Source organism: Vicia villosa, unplaced genomic scaffold, assembly GCF_029867415.1.
Source record: "Vicia villosa cultivar HV-30 ecotype Madison, WI unplaced genomic scaffold, Vvil1.0 ctg.003771F_1_1, whole genome shotgun sequence".
NCBI classification, from domain to species: Eukaryota; Viridiplantae; Streptophyta; class Magnoliopsida; order Fabales; family Fabaceae; genus Vicia; species Vicia villosa.
Window position 1 is genome coordinate 163,827 of NW_026706295.1, and position 12,199 is coordinate 176,025.

At 28.2% G+C, this 12,199-nt stretch overlaps 1 protein-coding gene across 1 annotated transcript; it reads right to left on the reverse strand.

Moving 5' to 3' along the window:
* Window positions 1–7,132: 7,132 nt before the first annotated feature.
* LOC131641476 (uncharacterized) lies at window positions 7,133–9,758 on the reverse strand. The gene is made up of 3 exons (XM_058911768.1): window positions 9,657–9,758; window positions 7,497–7,814; window positions 7,133–7,276 (listed from the first exon to the last, which is right to left on the reverse strand). The coding sequence occupies exons 1-3, from the start codon at window positions 9,732–9,734 to the stop codon at window positions 7,133–7,135; spliced, it is 540 nt and encodes a 179-aa protein (XP_058767751.1). The 5' UTR covers window positions 9,735–9,758.
* Window positions 9,759–12,199: the final 2,441 nt, after the last annotated feature.

Genomic DNA, 12,199 nt, shown 5'->3' on the forward strand with positions numbered 1-12,199 from the left:
TTGCACAATTGAATATTAGAAAAATTATAAGTTATTGATGTCATTTCATAATTATATGCTATCATTTAAATAGGAGAAATATATATATATATATATATATATATATATATATATATATATATATATATACTTGAAAAAGTGTATTACTTATTCAATTGTAACATATTATTTATAATCAAATTTTATTAGTATCAAATTCTATTGAGTCAGATATTTTTGTAAATGATTTTTTGTATACGAGAAATAATTTATTATTGATTTAAATATTTTTATATACAAAAAAATGATATTTATGATCCAAACAAAATTTAAACAAAAAAGATATACGAGAAAAAATTATTATTGATTTAAATATTTTATATACAAAAATTTACAATTGATTCATATATTTTTGTAAACAATACCTAAACATAAATAATATTTGTATATGGAAAAAATATATTAATGATCTAAATATTTTGATATATTAAAAAATGGTTTTTATGATTCAAAAAAAAATTATTCAAAAAAGATATACGGGAAAAAAATTATTCTTGATTTAAATATTTTTATATACATAAATTTACAATTGATTCATATATTTTTGCAATAATATCTAAACATAAATAATATCTGTATATGAGAAAAATCTATTAATAATCTAAATATTTTTATATATTAAAAAATGGTATTTTTGATCCAAAATTTTTGATTAATAAATGGTATACGGGAAAAAATTTATTATTGATTTAAATATTTTTATATACGAAAATTTAATAATGATCAAGATATTTTTTTAAATGATACCTAAACATAAATAATATTTGCATACGGAAAAAATATATTATTAATTTTAAAAAAATTCTATACGAAAATTTACAATTGATTGAGATATTTTTCTATATGAAAAATGGTATTTGTGATCCAAAAATTTTGATTAAGAAATGGTATACGGAAAAAAATCTATTATTAATTTAAATATTTGTCTACACAAAAATTTATTTTTAATCTAGATATTTTTCTAAATGATAGCTAAACTGTCATAAATTATTGAATAGTTAAAGTTTTTAAATAAATTTTACCATAAATGCAATAAAAAAAACAAATTGGCAGCTATAAATAATGGTCTAAAAATGTTTTGTTTAGTGAATAGTGTGCGGCTCTGAAATATCACAAAGTTGTGAATTTTAGTTTGAGAAAGGAAAATATTCATAAGAGCAATGTCAATGAGTCAAATTAAAAAATGTACTCTGATGTTCTTGATGATAATGATATTTACAATTCAAGTTGAATGCATTACTCAATCTCAAGCTTTTAAGTCAGAGTCGGTATTTAAATGTGAGTTTAAGTGTTACTTTAAGTGTAACTTTAAGGTAATTTATGGTTATAATATCTGCATGTCAGACTGTTTTGATCAATGCAGACATCCACCACCCAATTCCGATGCTTCACATAAGTAATGGTATTTATTTTCTCTTTATCGTTTATTTAGTCTTTTTTTTTCTTAATTACAGTATACATATAAATGTATATATATATTATAAATATATTCTATATAAATTTGTTTTTATTTTGTAGGTACTAGTGCTTCAAGTGAATGTGTGTAGAGCTTGTGGTGCTTTCATACATCTCTTAAAGATCCAAGAGTTATAATAATTAATAAATAATGCGTGTGTTTTATGTGATGTTATTCAATAAAATGTATTGATAAATATTGACATTTTGTCAAAATTAAATAAATATATCATAAATTAGGATGTCTATTTTTTTATTTTTGAAATCATTTTTTTTATTTTTGCATGATTCTTAAATAAACTTATAGGTAAATCTTAACATGTCTAAACAAATAAATAAATTCGTTTGTTGTTAGATAATGCAATAATTGTGTACTAACCAAAAAAATGCAACATACCATGGACCTTGTGACCCATGTTTGATTAAAATACATAACTTAATCAATTTTGAGGGAATAAATTAACCTTAACTATTTAAAGATATGTTAACTGTGAAGACCATTCTCAAATTTGATACACTTTGAGAATTCACTAGCTTCATCATTGTTGTAATGAACGTAGTACTTCACCAACTCAACAAACTTCGAAGCATATTCTGGCACCGTCATACTACCTTGAGTCAGCTCCAAAAATTCAATTTCTTTTCTGCCTCGAACGTCTTCAGGGAAGTACCTCCTCAAAAACTCTCTTTTGAACACAGCCCAAGAAATAGCTACACCATCAGCATCCAGTTCAGCTCTAGTTGCCATCCACCAGTCATCAGCTTCTTCGGACAGCATGTGAGTACCATATCTCACCTTCAAATTCTCAGCACAATCAATGACTCTAAAAATCCTCTCGATCTCCTTTAACCACTTCTGAGCTCCTTCGGGATCATGCGTACCCTTGAACAACGGAGGATTGTTCCTCTGAAAGTTCCCCAATTACCGGTCAGCACCAATCCCAGTTCCATCTACATTCCCTCCTAGCACACCAACAATCATGCCCAGAGCCTCAGCGATACCATCATCGTTTCTTCCACCTCTTCCAGCCATTGTTCTGCTTAAATCACAAACAATCCAGTCAGAACAAAAGTATCGACTAGTTAACTCGTACATAGTCGTATACACACCGGGAAGACTGACACAAGACTCGGGTCACAACGACCGACTATATTCTGATACCACTATTGTAACACCCTTCTAAAAGCCCGCGGCAATTAAATAGATTATTTCAGAGTACATGAAAATAAGGGTGCCACAATTCAATAATTAATAAAACATCATACGTCATGTCATACATTCATTAAGGGAATCATCATAAAATTAGAACACTTCATGTTAACACGGTGGAAATTAAGTCACACGGATAAGTTTAACATCTCTAAAACTTTATCCTTCAAACATCAAATAACAACTAGAGTATAAAACATAAACTCAAAAACATCGCGTCCATAGTGTTACAATATCAGAGCATGACACCTGACGCTAAACTAAACGCACTGACTCATGAGCTAATCCTCACCAAGTCGAAAAGCTGTTATCCTTAATTTGAAAATGACAACGTGTAAGGGTGAGTCTCATCATAATTAATAAATATTATAGATTTATGAATAATAACACATCATAGTCGCACAATTCATCAAATTGCATCATAAAAAGATATTCAGACAAGTTTCATCATCATAAACAACCAACACATCATCAATATTCATAACACTGGAAAACATCCAATCATGTTATAAAAATCATGCATATGAATGAAATGACACTATGCATGTGGTACCAACATCATCAATGGGAATAACCCACCGACCGATCCAACATCGTCAAGATACGGCCCTGCCAGCATAGATTCCACACAATGAGAATCATGCCCTTCACTGATCCAACGCATTATCATGGATACAACCTCACAATGATTATGAATGCATGCAAACATATATAAAACATACTTATACAATCGTCAAGTCTATGAGTAACATCATCTAATACTCGATTCATCATCATCATCATCATCAAGCATGTTTATATATATATATATATATATGCATCATTAAAATACAATCACATCATCAATCATCACAAAGATTATTTCACAATGTTCGCCCTGCTCGAAACGATACACAAAACAGGCCAACGGTTCAAAAGTTATGAGTTTTATAAGATTTTTCCGTTTTTCAAAAACCATCAGTGGTAATCGGTTACCCAAAGGCCAGTAACTGGTTACCGTATTTCACGAAAATCATAATTATGTTTTTTGTATGGGTAATCGGTTACCCCCCTTTCAGTAACCGATTACTGCCTCCCAGGCAGCAATCCCTACCCTTTTCACACAGCGGTAATCGGTTACCTCACCCTCGGTAACCGATTACTGCGTACCTGCAACCCCAAAAATGCAGATTTACAGCAATTCAGACATTTCAATTCCATTCTAATCATACCAGAACGATTCTAAGAGACCAGAATTCACATACATCACACGATACACATTATAATACACATATCAAGCATCAATTAACATCATAACAATACTAACATCTTAGATTTCATCAAAATGAACAATTATCATCCAAACATTCCAAATCCCTAAATCTATTGTATGACCCAATCGATACAAATTATACACCTATTCTGTACTATTATCCTATAACCCGATAATAGAAGATAACCAGATAAGTCCTCCTTACCTTAGCCAAGTTCTTGATTTGGTCCTCTTCCTCTTTGGTTCCTCTTTCACGTTCTTCAGTTCTTTCCTTCAGCTTCTCTTCTTTTCACGTTCTAACTCTTTTTCTTATTTTCCTTTATTTTATGAAAACATAAAATAAATTAGTAATGGGCTCACTCACTTAGCACCCCCACATTACTAACACCACCATTTGGCCCAACGACTAACATTTTATAATTTCCCAATAATTCCAATAAAATGCTAATTTCAAATAATTAATTTAAAACTTAATTAAATTAATAAATAGGAATTTTCGGGGTGTTACATTAAGTGTTTTGGAGGTACGTTTTGAATCTTGAAGCTTTAATGATTATTTAAGAAAGCTCTACAAAGCGTCAATATACTCTAGAAGTATACACGATTTATGTAAGTCTTTGATTCCAAAGATGAACGATGATAGAAAATGTCAACTGTTGTGATCAAAACAAAATATTAGAAAATATCTCAAATTGATGATCTAAAATGATCAGTTGGATGAATAAGTTTGTAACAGAATTATCTATTGTGGATTTACCAACTCTCGCATCCAACGATGCATAGAGAAAGATATACCATAAGGTGTTCTTCCCTTTTGGGAAACAATTGTCAATATTTCTTAACAAGGAGGTAAACATTATTTTGAGGTTGAAAATAATTGGGGAATATGATTAAACCCTTAACATAATTGTTTTAAATTTGGAAATTTCTTGACCCACCTCCCTACTTTCTTGATCACCTTGGCGAAATTCCCAAAATGCCCCTTGTTTCAGAAATACATTTCCGAAATCACTTATTTTATGAGAAAAAAGGTGATTTCAGAAATGTACTTCCGAAAACATGAAAAAAAGGTGTTTTCAGAGATGCACTTCCGAAAACACCCCTTGAGGGGTGTCTTCAGAGATGCATATCCGAAATATTCCAATTTTTGGTCTTGAAATGTTTCGGATATACACTTCCGAAAAAATACAGTAATTATTAAAAAATTAAAATCACGGTGAATCAATACAATTAATAGGTATAAAATCAAGATGAATCAATAAAATAAGGTGAATCAATAAAATCAAGGTGAATCAAAATTTCCTAAACAATTTTAAAGTTAAAAATTATTTTACTAACTTACATAAATTAAAAATAAGTAAATTTTGAATTATATAAAATTAAATATAAAATTTATTCATTAAATAAAATTTAGAGAAAATCTTTTTTACATTTTTTTAAACTAAATGAAAAATTATATTTTTTGTAATTGAAATCATTTTAATTTTTTTACTCCTAAATTATAGCAAAATATATAATTATTATTATTATTCATAACTCATAAATTATATTATATCAAATTTATGATATGTGAATTAATTAATATCCCAAAATTTTTAACTTTGGGAGGTTTTTTCGGAGATGCATCTCCGAATTAATCAAAATTCCAATTTTTGGGATATTTTCGGAGATACATCTCCGAAGTCTGAAAAAATCTAAAAAAAAAGGTGTTTTCGAAAGTGCATCTCCGAAAACACCCCTCATTTGGTGTTTTCGGAAATGCACTTCCGAAGTCTGGGAAAATTTAGAAAAAAAATACTTCGGAGATGCATCTCCGAAGCAGGGGTAAATTGGAGTTTTCGCTGGGGGTGACCCCCATAGGGAGGTGGACAAAGAAATTTCCTTAAATTTTTACCCATCAAATTTAATTCTTCATTAAAGATGACTTCTTTTAGTATTTTCCAGCAAATGGGTGCTGAAAAGTAAAAAAGACAACATAAAGCCCAACAATGCATAAAGAAAGTCGAGCTATGAAAACCTAATTGATTAGCATGTTTTCCATCCAATTAGAAAAGCCTGGAATACATTTTTTACAAATCAAATCCAAACTTGCATTGCGCTTCAAGTAAATCAACTCTCAGCATTTATGAAGATATTGCCAAAGAAGAAATCACAAATCTAATCGATTAAAGCACTTAGCTAATCGATTAGGAGAACCAAAAGGAAGAATTTTGATTTGATTTTTAATTAACAAAATCTCCACTTAATGTTTGCCTAGACTACACGCTCAAAATATCAAAGGACACACTCCCTATAAATAGGTACTCTCTTACACTGCATATTTGTTTCTCTCTTTTATTTATTTATTGTTTGTGAGATTATTCTTGCAAAATCATCTTGAATCCAAAAAGATTAAGTTTCACCTTCAGCCTTGTTATTGATGATTTCACCACCAAACAACAAGAAATAAAATACTTTCAACATTTTGCCAATCAAATCCTTATGAGAGTCCATACCCTAACTCTAGAAAATTTCAAAGAATGCAACTTCTTTAAAACTTTTGAAGAACTCAACCTTTAAAAAAAGTGACCTAAGCTGTTAAATCTTTTAAATAATATCACAAAATTTATGAAACTAGATAAATTCAAATAAGTTCATCCAAACAGACTCTGTTAATTTTAAACAAGATTTTGGTCAATTTTAAGTCAAACTACAATGCACATTTTACCAATGGACAAATAGACATATCAAATTATGGCTAATTACTTTTTTTCAAAAATTTGACCAAATTAAAATAAAAACTCCAAATATTTTCCAAAACTCCAAACTCTATTTTAATATTTGGATTCTTTAAAAAAATTAATTATATTAAAAAATATTCAAACATATCAAAATCATCTCTATATCTTTAGAATCAAATCAGCCACTCCAAAAATAAAACCAATAATACACTAACAACTATTTTTACATTATTTAGATGTTTTTCTATAACAATTTATTAGTCTCAATGGATCACCAATCATATAAAATTGTCCAACAACAAAAACAACAATATAATAATTATTATTATACCTAAAAAAAAAACAACCATATGCTATAAAATAATGTGACGAGAATAAACCATTCTCTCACTTATTAAAAAACATGGAAACAAGAGAAACAATGAAAAGAGTTGGTAGCTCCACATCTCATCCTAATTAAGAAGTTGAAGAATATATTTTCAAATATTTAGCTGGTGGAACAAAAACAGATGAAGATCCATCTTCATGGATTATAATTGCAGGAATATTTCCACGTATCACATGTTTGTTATAGTAAATTCCACAAGCATTGCACAAAGTCTGCACATAAAATTGCAAATTAAAACTTCAACAAAATAAATATACTAATTTAAGTTTATATGATATATGCATGTCAATATGATGTTAATTTAAGTTTATATGATGTATGCATGTCATGAGAGTGTGCTTCTCTCAAGGTCTCAGGTTCGAAATCCATTAGGTTCAAATTGTTTATTAAAAAATTAAAAATAAAAATAAATTTGTGACAAAATATATATACCCTTGGTCCAATAGGTCCAGAGCGCCACATGGGAGTTTTTCTTGTCATACAATGAAGATTTGTGCAAAATCTTAATGGATCAGTTGAACAAGCTGGACGAGGTTGTCCATGGCGGCGGTAGCGGCGACGTCCAGGATCTCTTGGGACTCCGTGGTTGGCAATGACAAGGAGAGAATCAATGAAAAACATTGGTTCAACATGAATATTGTGAGAAACTGATCTAGCAACATAGCCTTGTTTTGTGACCAAAGTTGAAACATTTGTAGTAGCAGTAGTTTGATGGACTTCTTTGTATGCAGCTCTTATGTTCATCATGTTCTGTTCATAAATGTCAGAATTGAGAAAAACTTAAGTGGTGCAACAGATCTTGGATAAGTTATGATACCAGCTTAAAATTTGCAATGCTTAGTTTAAATCTGACGAAATCGATTTGTAAGGTGAGAATTACTCCTACTTATAAAAATATTTAAAGACCATCTCTCATTCGATATGAGACTCTTAACACACCATCTGATGCCAATACTATTGAACTTGATGCGTGAATATAAATAATGAATGGTCTAATGACATAAACATAATAGCATGTCGTCAAATAAATATGGGATAAATTCTGATACTATATTATAATTTGGAAAGCGTAATTCAAATCTTACAAAACCAACATGTAAGATGATTTTTTTCTTTATTATAAATATATTTTTAGATTTTGTCAAAAAACAATATATTTTTAAATATATCTTTTATAATGTGAAACTCATAACACTTTAAATAAATAATTTATTAAACAATATACATTGTTTACACATATTTTTAAAGATGAGTTAGACTCAATATAAAAAATTAATGGTATGATCTTACCTAATAGACCACCCACTACTTATATCACATAATCTAACAAGTAATATGACTTTTAAAAATAAAAAATTAAATATCATATTAAATAAAGATAAGATCTAAAACGAATTTATATAAGAAATGTGGAGCTATTGATTTGGGGGGTCAACACGAGAGAGAATTTTTATTGGAGCATTTATTTTACGAGCAACACACATTTGTGAAAGACACATCACATACTCATCCAAAATCTCAATGTGATAGGTGTGTGGATTATCCCACTTATAAATGCTCAAGTATCTATTTTTCTAATCAATGTGAGACTTATCCACACCTTATTTCTCAAAATTCTTAACTAACACTTGCTTTTTCTTAACACCCCCTCAAGTGTGAGTCTGTCCATAATGCTCCCTCAAGCGGAAGCTCTTTCATTTCATACACTTATACCACCGTTGACACTCTTCAACGAAACACTTTTGCCCTTAACCATGTGAGGATACTTTCGATATAATTGAGCCGGTCCCTTCACTCGAACCAGGCTTATGATACCACAGTTTGAGTCTATCCATAATGCTCTCTCTCAAGCAGAAACTCTTTCATCACATACACTTTTACCGCTGTTGACACTCTTCAACTAGATACTTTCACCTACAACCATGTGGAAATACTTTCGATACAAGTCAGCCGGTCCCTTAACTCGAACCAAATTCATGCTACCACTATTGGAAATATCAATTCGAGAGGTTAATACGAGAGAGCATTTTTATTAGATCCTTTTTTATAAGTAACACACCTTTATGAGAGACAAGCCACATACTCACTCAAAATCTTAAGATAATAGATATGCGAGTTCTTACACTTACATATACTCACATCTTAACTTTTCTAATAAACGTGGACTTCCCTACATTTTGTTTCTTAAAAGTTTTTTTTCTCAACAAGAATCACACCATTTATTTTAGAGGCCAATTCTATATCAATGAATCAATTCAAATATAAAAACCTAATAAATAGAGCTTGTTTACTAGGATGAGAAATGTTAGGCTTACATAAAAAGTTACAACTACACCGTATGTCTATACAGTTTGACTTGCTTTTCTAATTTTTTAATAATTATTCTTTTGCATTGGATTCTGTGCCACAATAAAATGGGTTGAAAAGAGCTACGGTGTATATATGATGTAAGTGAATTTAGTGTATACATAGCACACCTCTACGAGGATAGTGACATACCAACTTTTATTTAACTTTTAGATGATATAAAACACCCTATTAACTTGCTACATGAATTATTAATATGTATGTGACATTCATAGGAATACTTACTTGAGTGCTATTTTGAGAAACCAATGGAATGTTTAGGTCAATGCCATAATCCATTCTCCTTTCAAAGTAGTCACCCATGGATCTAATTCCTACAAAACTCAATTTAGTTTCCACATAGATATATGTCAAAAATTATTGATTTATACATTAAAATATACAAAAACAAATTATAAAAATTACACGTGAGTGATCTAAATCATCGTGTTTAAACAACAAAGAACATAATTAATAATTTAATAAATGATGATGAATTAGTACATTATCATTATAACATAAACATGTAAGAAAGAGTGATTGATCCACTAGACGATTTATAAGTCAAATCATACAAAGATCTTTTAATCATATAAAGATCTTCAATACTAAGAATATATTTTATATCAAAACAATAAAAGACGATAATAAACACTATGATCACACTATCAACACACATAAAATTATGTCGCATAAATTTAAAGAAAAACTTACACCAATGTAGATTGCTAATTAATCCTCTTCTTGACCGTAATATGATAAATTTCTCGACCACACTATGATGAATGAGATTGTTTTTGAAATTGAAAAAGATTATTTATGAAGAGATTGGTGAAAAGAAACCACCACAAATGGAAATTTTGGGTTTAAAAAGTAAAAAAATCCATTTACATTAATATAAAGACTAAAAGTGTAAGGAAAAATAATTAAAATTTAAATATAATTTTTACTATATTTCTTTATTTTTCTCACTACATTTCTTCTATTTTCTCATCAATTTTATTCATATATATAACATAAAATTATAATTTTTATTTAACATGCATTACATTATTTCACTTATAAGTTTAGCGATATAAAAATTAAGAAATTTTACCCGTGGAGGTAGATTTTGAGAGAGAGATACCCACAGTTATAATATCTAGAAAATTCGAATTCACTTGCATCGATACAATGAATAAAATCTATGGGAAATCAAAATAAAAAAAAGTAATGTTTTAAATAATAGAAACTTAAACTATTAAATAACATTAATATATCTTTATATTAATGTCTATCAAATAATGGATTTTTTATTTGTCATATTTTATTTAAACAATGGAAGAAAGCATGAGACCAAATTTTCAGTCAAACAAAAATCATTAATTTAGTTTATTTAAGTTATTTTATATGATTATAGTAATTACAAATATATTTATTATTTCATAAATAAGTTAAATTAATGTATGTATTCTTGCACAGAACATGATAATTATTGTTAAATTATGGGTAATGTTAACATGTAGTTAAATAAAATAAAATTTATTTTAAAAGTTATATACTAAATTTATTTAAAATATATAATTAATATTTTTATTAATTTTTTAAAATATATTAATATATATTTTTAAGGTTAAAAACATCTTCGAGTACGTGCAAGGCGGATTACCGCATATAGTCAAATTTGTCAAGGTTCAAATATAGCTAAATAGACTTCATAAAATATTTATTATATTAAATTATTACAAAATAAGACCTTTATTTATTTTGCCACAATTAAATTATAATTAATTTACAAAAGACTTTAAAAAATTTAAGACATTCTTGCTTAGAGAACATATTAGCATTACTATATGATAATGGTGATAAAATTAAATAAGATATATTTTTTTAAAATTTTTTATTAGTATATAGCAAAGTAAACCAGGGGTCAAAATATTTGAGAGTTAGAGAAGGGTGAATTAATAATATCAACTCGCCAAAAATATAAAGGAAAACGCTACATTTTCAGTCAAAATTAAAAGTACACAAATTTTCTCTAAATTTAATATTTTATTATTCAAAGGTACACTTCAACCTAACAATATCCCCATGAATCACTATTAGGAATATGTTAAAGTTATATATTGGTTGAAAATAGAATATTGAAAGAGTTTATATAGAGTGATATTCTTTATTTTACCAATCATTTTTATAAAAATAAATTAGGTCAAACTCTAATAATCACATATATCTTAAAATAAGATCTATCATTTGATATTCCACAAGCTGAATCATGACTATAATACTACTTGTTAAAGAGTTCATAATTACAAGTTGTTTGATTTATAAAGTTTTTTAAAGGTTATTTGATAATTTTCATTAATAGAACCATTTAACTATAAAAAATTAAGAGAAAATGTATCGGTTTAAAGTGTCATATTACATACTCCTAGCAGATCAATAAAAAAAAAAATGATTCAATAAAAAAAATTACATACTCCTAGCAGAAATGACAAGAAATGTATCGGTTTATAATACATATTTTTTTTAAGTCATATATTCTTCAAACTTCAGACATATTTATGGAAAAGACAATGATAGATCATCTAGCTCGATGCTATTATCAAACCTTATGAGTTCCATCATGCTCATTATCGGTCAAACTCTATAAATCTATTAAAAAAGAGTTTAACTTAATGCGTAAGACATTTTTTTAATGACAAATATTAAACCAACAAAGTCGAATGACGAATATAAAACGGTCCATCACTCATGGAAGGAATGATGTCCATTTATTTCCTAAGCTTCTACCTACACCCATCATATGG